General features: G+C 54.3%; 1 protein-coding gene across 1 annotated transcript in view; it reads left to right on the forward strand.

Moving 5' to 3' along the window:
• Window positions 1-2695: 2695 nt before the first annotated feature.
• The window catches only part of LRRC20 (leucine rich repeat containing 20), an 88451-nt gene continuing 74383 nt past the window's right edge, over window positions 2696-16763 (forward strand). The window contains exons 1-2 of the mRNA XM_077778669.1: window positions 2696-2754; window positions 8275-8419. Coding sequence (XP_077634795.1) covers window positions 8338-8419 — 82 coding nt within the window. The 5' untranslated portion in view covers window positions 2696-2754; window positions 8275-8337. The remainder of the gene's footprint in view (window positions 2755-8274; window positions 8420-16763) is intronic.

Raw genomic sequence — 16763 nt, forward strand, 5'->3', positions numbered from 1 at the left:
GTTTGGAGCCAGATGAACTTCTTAACTGAGAACCTTCAGTGGGGGTTTTCCTTGCCCAGCCATCTTCCTGACCCTGTCATTTGTTACACCGAAACTGAAGGTGGCAATGGATATCTTGTGAGAGAACATTTTACCAACTAACTGTGTTGAATGATACCAGTAAACGTCACGATTGACGATCTTAGCACCGTTGATCAATAATCGACTGAGCACCCACTGTGTGCTGGGCATCATGGGAATAATGATAGAGCACTGCAGTAGGCTGCAAAACTAGCCTTGATCCTTGCAAAGTGACATTGTTCCTGCCGTCAGAAGATGGAGTCTATTTCCCCACCCTTGAACCTGGGTTGGACTTGTGACTTGGTTTGGTCAATATGACCATGGAAGTGGTGTTTATGCCAGTTTTGAGCCTAGACCTTCAGAGACCTTGCATGATTCCACTCTTGCTCTTGGACCCACATGGCTCTGTGTTAACCAGCGTGGGCTGGCCTGCTGGTGGATGAGAGGCCTGTGGCCCAGTTACCTCAGCTGACAGCTAGCCATCTCCCCAGAAGCAGAGGCCTCTGGCTGCCCAGCTACTCAGCCCAGATGCCTGAGGGAATCCAGCTGAAACCAGAAGAACTGCCCAGCTGAGCCCAGCCTAAAATGCTGACCTGTAAAATCATAAACTAAATAAATGTTTATTGTTTTAAGACACTTCTGCATTTTGTGGTGTTTTATTATGCAGGAAAACAAACTGCTGACAGATACAAGCACTTACCATGTGCCAAGCTCTGGTTGATCTGAAATCAGGCAGAGTCTTGGAAGAAAAGACCAGGGCAGAGATGGCAGAGTAACGGACATGGTGTATTAAGTGCCCTGGAGAAGTAAACACACTAGCAACAGAAGACGTGGCATTTGAGCTGGGTAGGAGTCTTGCCCAAGTAGAGTTGGAGGGTCCAGGATGAAATTCCTAGGAGACAGGACTGAGTATGATAAGGCATGAATAGGGGATGACTCAGGCTGGGGCCATCAGTCAGTGGCATTTACTGAGACCTTACTATGTGCACAGAAGCACTGGACTGACAATCTCCGATCTGTGTATGGCCTGGCAGGGAAGAGTAGACATCCATGTGTGGAAATTGGCCAGAGATGTCAAGCTGGTGTTTTTTCTTTCTTTCTTTTTTTTTTTTTTTTATGTAAGCTTGATGCCCAATGTGGGACTTGAACTCATGACCACAAGATTAAGAGTTGCATGCTCTACCGACCAAGCCAGGCAGGTGCCCCTATAAGGGTGGTTTTAAGTGAAGTGTAAGAGTGGCAGGGTCTGCTTTGTCCAGAGTAATAAGGATCTTGGCTTGGGCAGAATAGGACCCAATCCATTTATTATTTATATCTTGTAGCTGGTGTGTACATGGCAGGGACAGAGTGATGATGAGGTTGGGGAAAGACTTCCATAGACCATCTTCCTGGGAAGGAGTCAGAAAACATGGCCACTCAGCCATCCACCTAACCCCTTGAAGGCAGGTCTGTGTCTGATTGATCTTGGCAAACCTGAGACGGAGGATCCTGCATACAGAAGGCATTCAGGTTGAAAGACTGTTTGGAGGCACTTCTCATCCCCTTCCCCTTATTCCCACTAATCCACTGTATTAGTTTCCAAGGGCTGTTGTAACAAATTGCCATAAACCATGTGACTTACAAGAAACGTATTTTCCCATAGTTCTGGAGGCTGGAAGTCCAAAATCAAGGTGTTTGCAGAGTTATTTCCTTTCTTGCTTGTTCCTAGCTTCAGGTCCTTGGCCACACAGTCCTTGGGGTTCCTTGGCTTATAGACACATCACTTCCATCTCTGCCTCTGTCTTCAAATGGCCTCCCCCCACCCCCGCCCCCTTTCCTATCAGAACACCACTCACACCCTACTCCGGTATGATTTTGTCTTAACTAGTATCTGCAATGATCCAAATAAGGTCACTTTCTGAGGTACTGGGGGTTAAGACTTCAAGATACCTCTTTCTGGGGAGACAATTCAAGCCATACCATCCACGAAGACCCAGGGGAATGTGTGTTCCTTATGTGACAGCTCCAATCCCCAGAGGCCGAATTAAATGTTCTTTCTTCAGGACTCCTACATAGTCAATACATGCTTTTAGAGCATCTGACATGTTGATCATGGTCATGGGTTGATCATGGTCAGGGGCCTCGCCTCTTTTGTCGTCTCCATAGTGCCTTGTAAAGGGTACATGGTGAGTCCTCCATAAAGACCTGTGAAGCAGCCACCTTCCCCTGAGCAGTCATGCTCGGCGCTGCAAGGCTCATTTCATGTGTTAATCCTCACAATGACCCCTGTAAAGTATTTATGTATTTTAATTCCTATTGTATAGAGAAGAATGCTGGGATTTAGAGAGGTGAGATAACTTAGTGCAGCCAGAATTGTTTCTAAAAACCCGAGTGGGCAGCTGAAGTCATTGCATGGAAAGTTTTCTATCCCCCATCTTCACGTTTCTCAAAGTACCCCTGACCTGGCTAATTCACCTCTATTCTTTCCAGAAGATTCTGGAGTCCTAGTTACTGATTCCGGGGTCTGTGCAGCGCGTTCCCATCTACACCCCCGCTCGTTGTTTTCCCTCCAGAAGCTGCACACAAAGCGGACCCACCCTGCGGACGAGAGCGCGCGGGCCGCTTTTCCGCGCGCGCCGCTCCCGGGCCCTGCGTNCCGGCGGCGGCCGCGGGAGCGTGACTGCGCTGCGCAGGGCGCTAGGAGGCATTGTCGCTGTAAGTGGAGCAGAAAGCGGCCCAGAACGGGTCCCCACGCTTCGTGCCTCGCAAAGTAAATGTAGTCTGAGGCTGAGCGCTGGAGGGCTGGGGGCGAGAGGGTGAGAAGTGCCCCCGTTTCTGCAGCGTCCTCTCCCCTCCCCCAGGTCACCGGGTGGAAAAAGAGCAGCGGTGCATCAGCTGCGGCTTCTGCGGTGCCAAGGGGCCCGGCGCCGCGCCGGCTCCTGTTTGCAAACTGCTGCGGGACCCCGGCTGGCTCGCGGGAGTGGGCGCAGCGGTGGCAGGAAAACAGGGAGCCTAGGGAAGCGGTGCCGGGCCTTCGTCCCCGCGGGAGGCGCCCTCGCCGGTAGAAGCCGTTGTGTATTTCGTTCCTGGAGCAGCGTTTTCGCGGCTTGCTTCCGTTCAGGAGCCTTGCAGGCGCCTGTCCCGGAGCATGCCTACTGGACTCCGGGCAGCGCGGGAGTCCTCGGCCCCCGGCTAGCACCAGCCTTCCCCTCTCCGCCTGCTTTATTGTCCCAGTCCCCGCCTGCCGCCCGAGCCGAGGGCCGGCGACGAGGAGCCATTGGCTGCGGGCGCCGGGGGGTGGGGTAGACGGGTGAGGCGCGCCCCCTGCGCGAGGCGCGGGGACCCTGGCCCGGCCCCGGCTCACGCTCCTAGGAGACGCTGTCCGAGGATGCCCAGGTGCCCCGAGCAGAGCGCGCACGGTGCCGCGAACCCCAAGGCTCAGCACCAGGCGCCGGCCCGTCCCGCTCACGCCCCAGCGGACTGCTTTCCCCTGGGTGGAAAAGTGGGTCAACTCTGTCCAGGTTTCGAAGGCTTCGGGGGCTACCTGGACACCATCCAGTCCTTGGCCTCTCACCTTCCCACCTGCTGCCCGGCTTGGCGTGACCGGAAGGACCCGCAGGAGCCTGCGGTGGGGGAGCTCGCACTCCTGGCCCAGGAGGCTCGAGTTGCCCTTTGGGGCGGCTGCCAGGCTCTAAAGTTCCCAAGTGACCACACCAGTAACTAAATATAGGAGCAGCTGGTGCGGACGGGGTGTCGCAGCAGCTCCTTTGCGCGGATCTCAGGGCTCCAGATAAGGTAGTGTTCTCACTGGTGACGACAGGAGCCCCAGCTGGGGCTGCAGTCCGGGTGGAAGCAAAAATGCCCCCCCCCCCCCGCCCGCCNTGTTGCCGGCTCTCAAAAAGGAAGACCACTTTCTCGGGATTGCTTTTATTATATCCTAACTTACTGTCTGTACTTGTTCCGTCACCGACTCATAATGCATCCATGTGGGAAATGCCTAACGTTTGCAAAGACCTTTCTAGAAAGTTATATCTCATTTACTTTTCAAACCCCAGCGAGGGAGGTGGTATTTCCGTTTTACTAATGCGGCTGCTCACACGCCCGGATAACTTTCCAAACTCTGGTCTTAGGCTGCTGTCCTCAGAAAACTTTCCCTAGCTCACTGCAGAGAAAAGAGTTTTAGGAGGTCCTACAGCCCCTCCCCCAGTCGTTCCAGGGAACAGATTGGCTACCCGTCTCCCTCTTTCTCTCATTTCTTTGGGTCCCCTGCTCAGACGGTGTCTGTCTCCCCTTGGTGCAGAGGGCACACACGCTCCTTGGGCCTGGCATCACGGCCCTGCTAGCTTCTGGCTCACTCTTCCTGTCATCACTAAGTTTCTCCTAGGCCGGGAGGCTCATTCTGGCCCATGCCCCATCTCTGTGACTTTACTCCCCCTGCGTGGGCCTTTTAGGAGATGTTTGCTGGATTTAAACATTTCCTGAGTCTGTGCCGCACACTGAGGAAAGGGGAGTTGGGGATGCATGAAGAGGAATGTGTTTGTTGCTAGGGCAGCAGCAGCAAGTATGGCTTTGGACCCTGTGCTCCAGGGTCTCCAGGATTTGGAGCACTTGCCTTGAAATTAGCTAAGGCTTCCCTGCAGTCCCTTGGGGACGCTCTGACTTTCTTCTACCATCACGTCTGCCTGTGGGGTTGGCCGGATGCCTCAAAGAGCCCAGACCTGAGCCTGTGGGGCTATCCTGGGGCCCTGTAGTTGGGTTCTGGTTCCCTTCCATGCTGCTTGCTTCCACTGGCCAGCATGACATTTCTTTTGTAGAGTGGCAGGAGATCCGTGGCCGGAATGGTGCTGACGTGCAGATTTGGGTTGACTCCCGTCATTTCTATAGACAGGGGCCCTCGTACCCCAGGGGCAGCCCTGCCTAGTGGTCTTGGCCCTCAGTTAGAAGTTGGTCCATAGCTCTCTGTGCCACTTATGTGACCCAGAAAGCTTTTATTTTTCTCAAAAACAGAAAACAAGAATAACTTTATTTTTATTTCTACTTCCTTTCTTTCTGAGGTTGTTATATGCTAAATATAACTTGCTTTTTTTGTTTTCTTTTGTTTTTTTTGGGTTGTCAAAGAGGACCAGTGTTGGGTTGGATCTGAAAGGAGCGGTCAGTGAAGTTGGACAACCTTGCAGGTGCCCTTTTAGGGACCCAGTACAGGCTCCCATCATCCTATTTGGTCTTCCCTCAGTCTGGGGCCCCTTGCCCCCATCTTGGGCCTTATGCCGCACGTGGCCCTGCCATGCTCCAATTTCACAGTCCTTTCTGTGCCAGAGTGACAGGCCTTTGTCGTCTGACCCGGGAGAGGGACAATCAGCTGACTTCATGAAGGAATTCTCCCTTAAGAGGGGAGGGTGGGTGAGGGGAAGGTGGTTTCCTGGCTAGCTAGCGCGGGTGGCAATTTCAAGCAGCAGGAACCTCTTGGAGGTCTAGGGTGCATCTGTGCTGCACCCGGAGCATCTCCTGGATGATAAGGGGCCTTTCTAGTGACTTGCTCTGACTCCCAGACTTTACAGGTCACTCCTGTTGCTGCTTTGATGTCCATTCTCTGACCCACACCATAGAGTGGCTTAGCTTGCCACCGTGGGGGGAGGGGGTGAGGTTTTTAATCTGACACGTTTTCATCAGTGGGCCTACAGCACCCCCGCCCTGCCCCCACCCTTACCCTGTGACAGCCAGTAGAATGGTAAGCATCGGGCCTGGTTGCAAGTAAATCAGCCTCGGTAATCCCACTGAGGGCCAGCACAGACCGTGGGCAGCTTAGAGAGCTGCCTTCCCTTGCTCTTGTGCCATGTGGCCAAGATTGCCCCAGTATATTTCCTAGAAAGCTCTCCATGAAAATCACAAGTCAGAGCTGTATCCTGTATGTCTGTCCTCTTCATTCTTATGCCTTGTACCTAGTGGATGTTCAATACGTGTTTGTGATTATTGATGATAAATATTGGAGATGGGGCAAGGAAGGAACATGGTATAGTAGGAAGAATCCTAAGTTGGGAATGAGGAGGCCTAAGTTTTCTGTTTGCATTTAGCTCATTTACCTCCACTCTGGGGCCCTCAGTTTTCCATTCATAGGGGTTAGAGTAAGTCGCCAAGATCCCGACCACATTGCTGTGACTCAGGCTTAAGGGATGGTCCTAAGGGCAGCCTGGTGGAGGTGTTGGGTTTAGTTTGCCTTAGTCACCACTATTCCCTACTGTCCCACCCTGGCCCACCTTATGCAAGTTGTCTACCTTGCAGTAGTAGGTATTTGACTATATGACCCTTCTCATTTAGACAGCGTCTCAGATTTATTGTAAGAATCCATTGGCTTGTATGTAGATCTGAAACCCAAATGGTGGCTATCCATCATCATCATCACCATTGGGGGTGTCTGTATTCAGCATGTGGTGTAAAGTGCAAGGGGAAAGCACAGTGTAGATCTGTTTCCCTGTCTCAGGCTGCTCACAGGCCGACTGGGGAGACAAATCTGTATATTGTAAAATGCTCATAAACACCCCAAGTGGGTTGTGCTAAGACCTTAAGTGCTGCTGAAACTCAGAGGGAGGAGAAAGCACTGAAGGCTGAGGCAATCAAGGAGGACTTCCTGGAGGTGGAGAGGGAAATTCTAGTCATTCCTCGAAGATGAGTTCCACTGAGTTGTTTGTTCAGAGTCACGTGGGTATGAAACTAGGATTAGAGGCCAGTGTTGTGTCTTCACGTTTTATCCTCTTGACTAGAAGTTGTTCAGACCTACATGTCCTGGCCCCTGGCCCCAGGAAGGATGCATATATTTCTGTTCAGTCCTCGTATGAATCCAGTGAGGTGGGTATTACTAAGATCTCCTTCTCAGGTGAAGAAACGACAGCTCAGAGTAGTTAAGAATCTTTCCCAGGGCTCCTGAACTAATAAATGGCAGAGGTGGGCACTAGGCGTGTTTTCCAAAAATAGTCTTTTTCCACTGCACTGTGTCTCAAACCTTCATGTCAGCCTCCTTGGTGAGATGCACCTGTACACTGAATTCACTACTGTCACTCAGTGGCAGCGGGGCTCGGCCAGCCCCAGCTCAGCCTTCCCTGCCTGGTCTGTGTAGTTGAGCACATAGGGACTTTTTCATGGTGTCTGCCAGCAACTCTGAGCACTCCCCTAACCCCCTTCTCTGTGCCCTCATATGCTTCTGCCTCTGACCCTCAGAGCGTGTTCATTGAGCGACCTAGCTGTCTTTGAAGCTGGGAGTGGGCACTGACCTTGGCCCTAAGTTCATTCTGTCCCTCCGGTGCTGCTGCTAGTGTAGGCGACTTTTGTAAAGAGGTGAGCACTGGATGAGGAGGCTGGGCTGGCCAGCTTGTTGCCATCTACTCACTTTGACCCTGGGCAGGTCATCCAGTCCCTCTCTATGCCTCAGTTTCCTTCTCTGTAATAAACAGGGAGTTGGAGACCTTTCTAGAGTCCCTCTTGTCTTTACCACCTAATCATTTTGCTTGTGTTCCACACCCTTCTTTAAGCCTTTTCTCCCCCAGTGATCCAATTTCCCTTCTCTCATTTCCTCACCCTGCCCTCTTTCTCCCTCTGGGTCTGGCGGATAAACCCTGCACCAGGTCGATCATCAGGCCTGCTGGCTAAAACCATACAAAACTGTAGCCTTCCCTCCATGTTGACAGGTGGGAAGGGAAGTCTTAGAGACTCCCACCCGCCCCCGCCCCAACCAGACTGTGAGCTCTGGCCGGTGAGGCTGGCTATATTTGTCTCTGTGTCCCCACTCCCCAGCTGGCAAGAGGGGCCCGGCGGAGGTGGGTGAGGTGAACGGGGAGCTAGGGGACATGTCCTCATGGCTGTGGACAGGACGCCAGCCCAGAGCCGTGCTCTGCCTCCTCCCCGCTGCTCCGCCTGTTAAGTGAGTCACAGGCAGCACACACCTGTGTCCTCACAACTGCCTGGCTGCCGCTTCAGGCACTTGCCCTGTGTCTGGTGAGGTCACGCGTGTGGATCCACCCAGGAAACTGGTTAGGCTGGACTGCCCCCACCCTCCGATGGGCAGATCGGCTGCTCCAAAAGGCCAAGCTGCATGTGGCCTGGTCTCTGGGCCTCTCGGGAGGAAGTGAGTGGCCTGGGCCCTTACCAGCAGGCTTCCTGCAGCCTGGGTCCCACGGGAGGATGGATTCAGGGATGTGTCCCTGGCTGGGGGGTGGGTGCTTCATGGCCCTGTGTCTTCCCCAGGCACAGGCCCCCTTGTGAGCAGCAGACCGGCCTGGTGGCTGGCAGCAGGACCCCCTCGCCTGCATGCTGAAGAAGATGGGTGAGGCCGTGGCCAGAGTTGCAAGGAAGGTCAACGAGACCGTGGAGAGCGGCTCTGATACCCTGGGTGAGTGAGGGCACCCTGTAGGCGGTGTGTGAAATCAATTTATATGTGACATTGAAAGGGAAGAGCCAAGAGACTGTGTCCACATGCGCCTTCGTCACAAGGAGAAGCGTGCTGGGGAGTTTTATTGCAGACGTTGTTGAGTTTGTGTATACCAGGCCACAGTGTGAGACGTATTTCTTACCATGGGTCATGGTCAAAGAGGTTTGAAAAACACTAAGTGAGGGCTCCCATCTGCCGGGGGCCCTCTGCCTGCCCTTGTACTGCCACTGACTCCAAGTGTGTTAAGTGCCCTTGGCCCAGGTGACAATAGCTGGCATTGCCGAGTACCCCACGTACCCTGTGCATGTGTGTCATGAGCATTGCCAAGTTGAATCTGCTCCAGCGGCCTGGTGACAGAGGGGTTCCCCACCAAGCGTGACTAGCCTCGGTCTTCAGATGAGGAGATGGAGGGTCAAAAGCAGAGTGGGCTTTTCGTGGGTCACTCAGCCTGCAGGCCCCTTTCCACCCCACTGTTTCACTTAAATTGTGTCTTATATATTTTTTGCTTTGACTTGGTCATAGCAATTTAGGCCAGACAGTTAAGCCAGGATTTCAAGCATCTAAACAAACTATCCTATTTAATTGAATTTAGCAGATATTTATTGACTGTTCGCATGTACAAGGATTGTGTGTGTGTGTGTGTGTGTGTGTGTGTGTGTGTTGTGCTGGCATGTGTGTCCCCTTAGAGCCACTAGCATGTTGTGAGAACCCCGAGGAGGGGAGCACACTCCTGCCTTGGGGATGATTGTGTACACAGAGTGGGATTTGAGTTGGGCCTTCGGCACCCAAAGAGGAATTCACAGGCAGGAAGGGATGTCTGTGCCCGTGTGTGTATGTCTCCCTCCAAGGAGCACTTCCATGGAGGTTATTGCCTGACCGAAGACCCAGAGACTGCGGGGGAGGGGGGGTATTTCTGTGAGCAGCCGCTGGTCCCGTGTGTCTGTGGCTCCTGGGCAGGGAGTGGTAGCCAGGAAAGCAGGGGGTCACTCAGCCTTCAAGGTGAGCTAGGGCCTTGCTTCTTTGAGGAAGCCCTCAGCCCTACACCATCCACCCCTGGCTCCCTTCCTCCTCTGTAGCAGTCATTCAGTGTCCCTAGAGGGCAGGCACTTTTGCCCCCACCCCCCAAGAGCCAGAGATGTGCCGCGTACCTTGTGCGCACATGATGTTTGCTGGACTGAGCTGGAGGGAGAGAAGCACCGCCTGTGACGCCAGACATCTTGCCTGTTGTCGTCAGTTTTGGAGGCAGGGCTCTTGGGGAACTTCTGCCTGGTGAGCTGACGGCCATGGCCCTCAGGAAAAGGAGTCTGGAATCCCGTGCTAGTCACTGAAGTGATCCTACTTAGGCTGGAGTTCACGGCTCTCCACCTCTCATAGGGCCGGGATGTCAATCCCCCCCCCGCCCCCCCGCCACCAAATAGTCTGACACCCTGGCAGGCTGCTTACCTCTCACTTAACCTGTTCCTTCCTGTACGGGACGGGGTGGTGATTGTGCCTGCCTCTCAGGGTGGTTCTGGGAGCGGTGGTGTCTGTAAGGTGCTTGCCTTTGGGTAGTTGAGTGAATGGCTTGCATTTTTCTCACCTCTAAGGGCCGGGGTGGGGCCTAAGCCCCTCTCAGCCACAGACACACCCCCTGCAGGTGTCTTCCCCTTGTCTTCAGGTGGGGAGTTGGGGCAAATCAGCAGCAAGTCTCTGCAGCGAATAACCTACCCCTGCCTTAAAATGTTCCCGGGGTCGGGGACACATGCAGCTCAGCTTCATGCAGATGCGACGCGGGGGCAAGGATGGAGGGGCAGCAGAGGGGAGAGGACGGAATTCTGACCTCCCGGAGGAGGTGTTAGCGAAAGGACTCAGGGAGGCTGGTGTCCCAGGCAGTGCTGGCGCCTCGTGCGTGGCAGCGCCGCAGAGTTGCCCTGGTGGCGTGGAGGTGGGGGCGGGGGAGGGGGGACGGTGCCCTGCAGGTGGGGAGCCTGGAAGGCCACATGGAGTCACGACTTAAATGTCTGTGGACCCAGGGCGCCTGGGTGGCTCAGTCGGTTGAGCCTCTGACTTCAGCTCAGGTCATGATCTCACAGTTCGTGAGTTCAAGTCCCACGCGTGCTCCGTGCTGACAAGCTTGGAGCCTGTCCAGACTCTGTGTCTTCCTCTCTCTCCCCTTCCCTGGCTCGTGCTCTGTCTCTCTCTCAAAAATGAACAAACATTTTTAAAAAATTTTAAGTCTGTGGCCCAGAGATTGCAAACGCAGTTCCTTCTGCAGGCCAGGTGCGTAGCTCTGTGAGCTGCAGCGTGGCGGCCCCGCTGGGGGTGCGGTGTGCTGGGCATCTGGAGAGGGCCGTGCTGTGCTGTGACCAGCCCCTCTGCGCTGCCCGGGGCCGTGCCCGTGGGACACCCCCTGCCTGGCCGCTGCGGTACAGCACCCGGGCACCTTCCCTGCCACCCTGTGTGGGGGTGTGGACCTGGGCGACTGCTAGTCCCCAGTGTCGTGCGTGGTGCAAAGCTTTAATCAGCTTGGGAGAGGAGTCGAAATTTCAGCCTTGGCTGTCTTGACGGGATTGCCAGACTTTCATGGGGAGGTGACTGTGTCTGTAAGGTTTGGGCAGACTGAGGGAGGCCGGTTTATCGCCTTTCCGGTGCCCAGCAGAGAAGCAGAGTGTCAGACCATGCTGGTGCGGGCCTGCAGCCCTGGCCCCTCGGCAAGTGGAGCTCGTTGGGCCCCCGCAGTCCTAGGGGTCCGGGATCTAAGCGGTCTGCATGTACTGATCACCCGCCGTGTGCAGGGTGCTGGGGGGCTCCCTAGGGCTCTGTGCAGTAGAGCTGGGGACATGAGACCAGCCCACCACTGTGGGACAGAGAGCAGCGAGTGACATGAGGGCTCCATGCCGGCCCCTGTCGGACCCACACCAGGGGTGGTAGGAGTTCAGAGGTGGGAAACGTTGCCAGGAAGGAGTCCAGGAAGGCTTTCTGGAGGAGGTGGGAATTGAAGTGGGTCTTGAAAGATGGGTGAAGGAACCCAATGCGGTTCTCAGGTAAAACAGCAAACAACCTGAAACAGCCTAAAAACCCAGCAGCGGATAATCGCTCTAATAAATTTTGTTACAGCTACACAATGAAACTTATGTAGCTGTTAAAAATGGCGCGTAAAATGTCATTATGTGCTTGAATGAAGACTGGCAAATTTTTCCACATAAGATGACTTGGGAAAAGCAAGGAGTCCAAAAGGTATAGACCGTGTGATACCAGTTGTGTTAAACGTGTATATATTGGAAAGAATTGAAAGGAAATAAAGCAAGACACAAATGGAGGTTAGAAATTACTATTGTGCATTTTCTGAACATTCTGTGATATACATATTAGTCTTTTAAGTAGAGAAGACAGATTTTAGGGAAAGGACCACCCGCCACCATAGAAGGTGGAAGTAGCGCCCCCTTCCCGAGAACAGACGAGTTATGGGGGTAGCTCCCTCTCGAAGCCCTTGGTTGTGGAACGGGCTTCTCTGGCTTCTCCCCTTCTGCTGGGTTCGCTTCCCCGCCTCCCCATGCACAGGCCTGGGGTGCAGCCCTAGGATGGCTGTTCGGAAGCCGCAGGTGTCTCGCTGGAATGGAAGGTCCCAGCAGAGACCGTTGGGAGAGCTCGGTTACAGGCTCTCACCTTACTCGGGTAGGTCGCCCTGGAAAGCATCACCCACGCTCTGCCAGGTGCCCAGGGGTGCCCTCCGGAGCCAGGCTCGCTCCCCCTGCAACCTGAGCTGGGATTTCCAGCCCCCGTCTCCCCGCTCCAGGCTTCTTCATCCCTCGAGAAGTGGGTTCCTTTCCCACAGGCCCCTGGTCTGCCCCTCAGCTTGAGTTGAAGCCTCTTTTCTCCAGCCCCTCACCCCTCCTCAGCATTTTCAGTTGAGCTTGTGCAGTCGGGAATTCAGCCTTTTCTCTCCATCCACTCCTTGTGTCCTTAGTTCTTTGTCTTGGTAAAGGCCTCATGCACATCTGGGCTTCCTGGGTCCTTGGACCCCAGGGAGCCTCTGTCTGACCTCACCAGTCCCTCTGGCCGGTGGACTGGCAGGCCTCGATGCCCTGCACCCCACTCCTCTCCAGGGGAGAGGACCCAGGCCTTTGGGGATGACTTTTAAACACTGATCCTCATTGCCGAGGTGCGGGACTTGGAAAAGGCTGGTAGAGTGTGGGAAGGGAGGGCATGGCCGGCTGGGGCGGAGGCCTTGGCAGAGCTGGCGGGAGGGAGCGCCCAGCACGAGCTGCAGAGGAGGGAGCTAGCAGTGTCCGGGGCCCGCTGCGTGCTGGGCACAGGTGTCCGAGACCTCTTGCATCCTTTCTGTGGGCTTTTGTACTTCCTGCCTGCGGATTCCTGTCTGTTCATTTCACGGAAATTCCCCAGTTCTTTAGCTCTGGGCACGTTTTTGCCCCCTATCCCTTGGGTCTCTTTGCCTGGAATTCCTTTTGGGGCTTCCATTCTGTGCATCCATCCGTTGCGCTAGGGTATTTCCTCTGCTTCTCTCTGCTACATTCTGAGATCTGTCTGCTAGTTCCCTGTTTGCTTCTCCATCTGTGTTTAGTGTGCTCTGGAACCCCTCATTGTGTTTTAATTTTAAGGCTACGTACTTTATTTTCAAAAGTTCTGTTTGGTTGTTTAAAAAACCTGATTTCACATACTCTGGTTTCTTTTCAGATCTGGTAAATCTTTTACCTTTTATTTTTAAAAATCTGACTTAAGGGAATAATATTTTATTTCTGTTTTATGTGTTTCATCTTTTTTTAAATGTTTTAAATCATTTCACTATACTTGTTTTTCTTTTTTTAAATCTTTTGTACTTTTTCTATCACAGGGAGTTCTCAGCGGCCCACGTCTGCTGTTCCTGTTGACTCTAGCTCACAGGGGGTGGTTCTGGATAGATCTGATGTAACTGGGGACCCTGTACTCCTGTGCATGGAGCCTGGTCTACATGACCCTGGGCTGAGGGCGTGCACTGGAGAGAGGTTGTGCTTGCTCCCAGCAGATGCCTGCCTGCCTGCCCCCAGGTTAGAAACACATCTTTCTCAGCCCAAGGGGTTTCTGGGCCTTGAGGGAGTTGAATATTCAAACCTCACACCCACCTGTGATTTCCAAATCTTAGGAGGTGATATTTTTCTTTCTTTCTTTTTTTTTTTTTTTAAAGTAGGCTCCACGCCCAGTTCAGAGCCCAACACGGGGCCTGAACTCACTACGCTTAGATCAATACCTGGGCCAAGACCAAGAGTCTGATGCTTAACCGACCGAGCCACCCAGGCGCCCCTGTATTCTTTTTTAATTCGGTGCCCTGGCAAAGACAAAGCGGCATCCTAATTATGAAAAACTGGGTCTTACCCCTAGTCCAGTCTTTCTCTGAAGGTAGTCCTTCAAAGCGCCGGCTTCCCTCGGGGCTCCCGGCTCCACTTTCCCTGAGGCGGGCTCAGCACTGAGTCCTTGACCTCTTCTAGGCCTTGCAGCCTGAGCCCCTTGGGAATGCAGGTTCGTACCAGCCCTGGTGGGCAGAGCCCCTGGGTCTTTGACCTTCCTGCCCATTTCTGACTCCTGCAGCTTGTTCTTGTCACACACCGGGCCGCGTTGTCAGCTCATCGCTGGTGTTGCGCCATTTAATCCTCCAGACAACTTTGTGACAGGGGTGATCTTAATATCCCCATGCTACAGACGTGGAGACCAAACCACAGACCTTCTAAAACCCAGGGTTTCTAAGTGTTCAGTGGCACAAAGGGGTTCAGCTGGTCTCCTCCGCCATGTTGCTTTTGAAGTAGGAGTTCCCTTGTTTTCGAGAAGCTGGAGCTAAGGCTGAGGGTGCGACACAGGTGTTGGGGGGCGGGGAGCCAGTTTCATCGTAGCCCTGGGTGGCCTTTCCCACTGAGGACGGGGAGAGGAATGAGGAGGACGGGGAGCCCCTGCTCCCCCTCATGCTGGCCTCTTGCTGATACCTGCTGGAACCTCAGTGGGGTCTACCCTGTTCCTTGAAAAGGAGGAAGATTACCAGAGGCTAACATCTGCCTGCCATTTAAGGTGTCCTGGGTGGTGATGGGGACAGGCGCCGTGGGCTGCTGCTGTTTACACACAGATTCATGGAGCCCGCTCTAGCTGGAGCTTTAAAGGTGACATTTCGGGGTGCGCTGGGTAATCTGCATTTTAACATGAACCCTGTCGGATTCTCCCCTGCCTTCAATTTTGAGAAGCACTGGTTAATGAATTACAATCTAGAACTTCCTTCTGGTGGGTTCTGGGCGGCTAGGTGGGGAGGAATGTTGTCTGGGCTGGCCTGGTGTGTGTGTGTGTGTGTGTGTGTGTGTGTGTGTGTGAGAGAGAGAGAGAGAGCGAGAGAGCGAGAGAACGAATGTGAATGAGGTGTGACCCATCCTCAGCGAACTGCCTCCAGGCAGCTAGGCCAGGAGCTGTGAGATGGTCCGGTTGGCCGACCAAAGCTAGTGGGAGAAGACGCGTCCCCCCTTCCCTACTTCCCCGGCTGAGTGCTTGTCTCCTCCTGCTCTCACCGGCAGATGGCGCCTGCTGACCAGTCAACAGCTGAATGTCAGCTGAGACCCAGACTTGACCAGACTGTTGCTGGGGGAGAGCGCCCCCGTCCTGGTCCTGACAAGGGCTTCCGCACAGCCCAGCTCACTGCTGTATTTACGTTCCTACCTGACTCCTGACTTTGCAGCCCTTTCTTGAGCAAGGGTATTAGGGAGGCCCTTAATATATATACTCATTAAATCGGAAGAATATTTTCTCTTGGGTCAGAGACTATCCCTTTTCAAGAAACACCGCATTGAGCACCTACTGTGTGTACCCCGCTTGGAGGAACCAAGTGCCCCAGGAATGGCCATCATGGAGAGGGAGGCAGATACATACACACACGTACTCTCTTGGCCACACTCTCAGGGAGGGGAGTGGCCAGGGGCTGTGGTGGAAGGTTTCTTGGCCCTACACTGGGGCCTGCAGTCCACGGCCCTGAGCCCAGGAGGCTGGTGCCGGTGGGGATGACGGGTGGTGGTGCTCAGATGTCTCCTGGCCTAGGGAGTCTTGACGGTCAGCTGGGCATAGGTCAGATGTGCGGAGAAGGGAGTGGACCTTCCCAGGGTGGCCCTCAGCCTGGCCGGGGCCACCTGTCTGTTCACCGTGAGGGCTGGCTGCCTCTCATCTGCTGTGCTTGGCTTCCTGGCTCTCCGCTGGGTGGCAAGCAGGCTGCTGTAACTATCAAACAGGCAAACGAACAATAGGTGTTACGTGTGCCTCGTGTACAAAGCATGAGACCCAGCAGGTAAAGAGTGGGAAGCCAGAGGAAGCCTGGCCCTGTCCTCTGTGCCCCGGCCCCTTCCTCCCTGACATAGTGCCTTGTGGGAGCAGAGAGGCACTTTTAAGGCCGGATTGGGGTTAGATAGGCAAGCTCTGTAATTGCTAGGGGTGAGGACGGTTAGCTGGCGTCCTGAGGCTTTTTCAGGACTTTTCCTAGCCCTGGTGGGAGAGGACCCCAAAACCCAAACAGATGTGGCCCAGGTCTCTCTATTGGGGTTCCTCGGGTCCCCTTCTAGAGCTTTGGGAGCTCCAGTGGCCACAAGTCCCACTTGCCCCCACTCCAGCCCCACTGGGGACAGAAGCTAAGAGTGGGGTTCAGTGGTGGGTGACCTCCAGCGCGGCCAGCCTGTGTCTTGGGTCCCTAGTCACTGTGGTGCTACTCGACACAGCGGCACCCAGAAAGCATCTGTTGGGTGGGTGGGCAGATGCGCTGAGCCCCTCAGGCATGGGTGTAGAACACTCCGTGTGCCCCTCTTGGCCCTCCCGCCTCATGCTTCTGTCTGCAGAAAGGAGATAGCCTGGCTTTAAGAACCCATCCAGCCCTGAGCGGCCTCCAGGGGCCCCCTGCAGGAGGTGGGGGTCCCTGTACAGGAAGGAGGCCATTACCCACGTGTGAAACACTTGCAGAACAGAAAAAGAATCAAGTGAGGGTGACTTCTGCCTCTCTTGTCTTCGGGTCTAGACACGCTGGGTGTTGCTTAGCGCGCGTGCTAAGGGGACTGCACAGAAGGCGGGACATTGCAATTGAGCCTTAAAGGGTGGAGCAGGTTTAGGGGTATGGGCGAGGGGGAGGCCATTCTAGGGGAGGCGTCTGTGTAAGCAAAGACATGGGGGCATGCAAGCAGGTGCCTGTGACGGGGACAGCCAGGCTGTGACACAGGCGAGTAAAGGGAGCCCAGGGTGGCTTCAGATCTGAGGGCCTCGAGTATCCCCTAAAGTAGTTTCTACCGTGGAGTCCTATTGTCGAGGCAAAAGGAACAAACCT

The sequence above is a fragment of the Crocuta crocuta genome, unplaced genomic scaffold (assembly GCF_008692635.1).
Source record: "Crocuta crocuta isolate KB4526 unplaced genomic scaffold, BGI_CrCroc_1.0 scaffold167, whole genome shotgun sequence".
Lineage (NCBI taxonomy): Eukaryota > Metazoa > Chordata > Mammalia > Carnivora > Hyaenidae > Crocuta > Crocuta crocuta.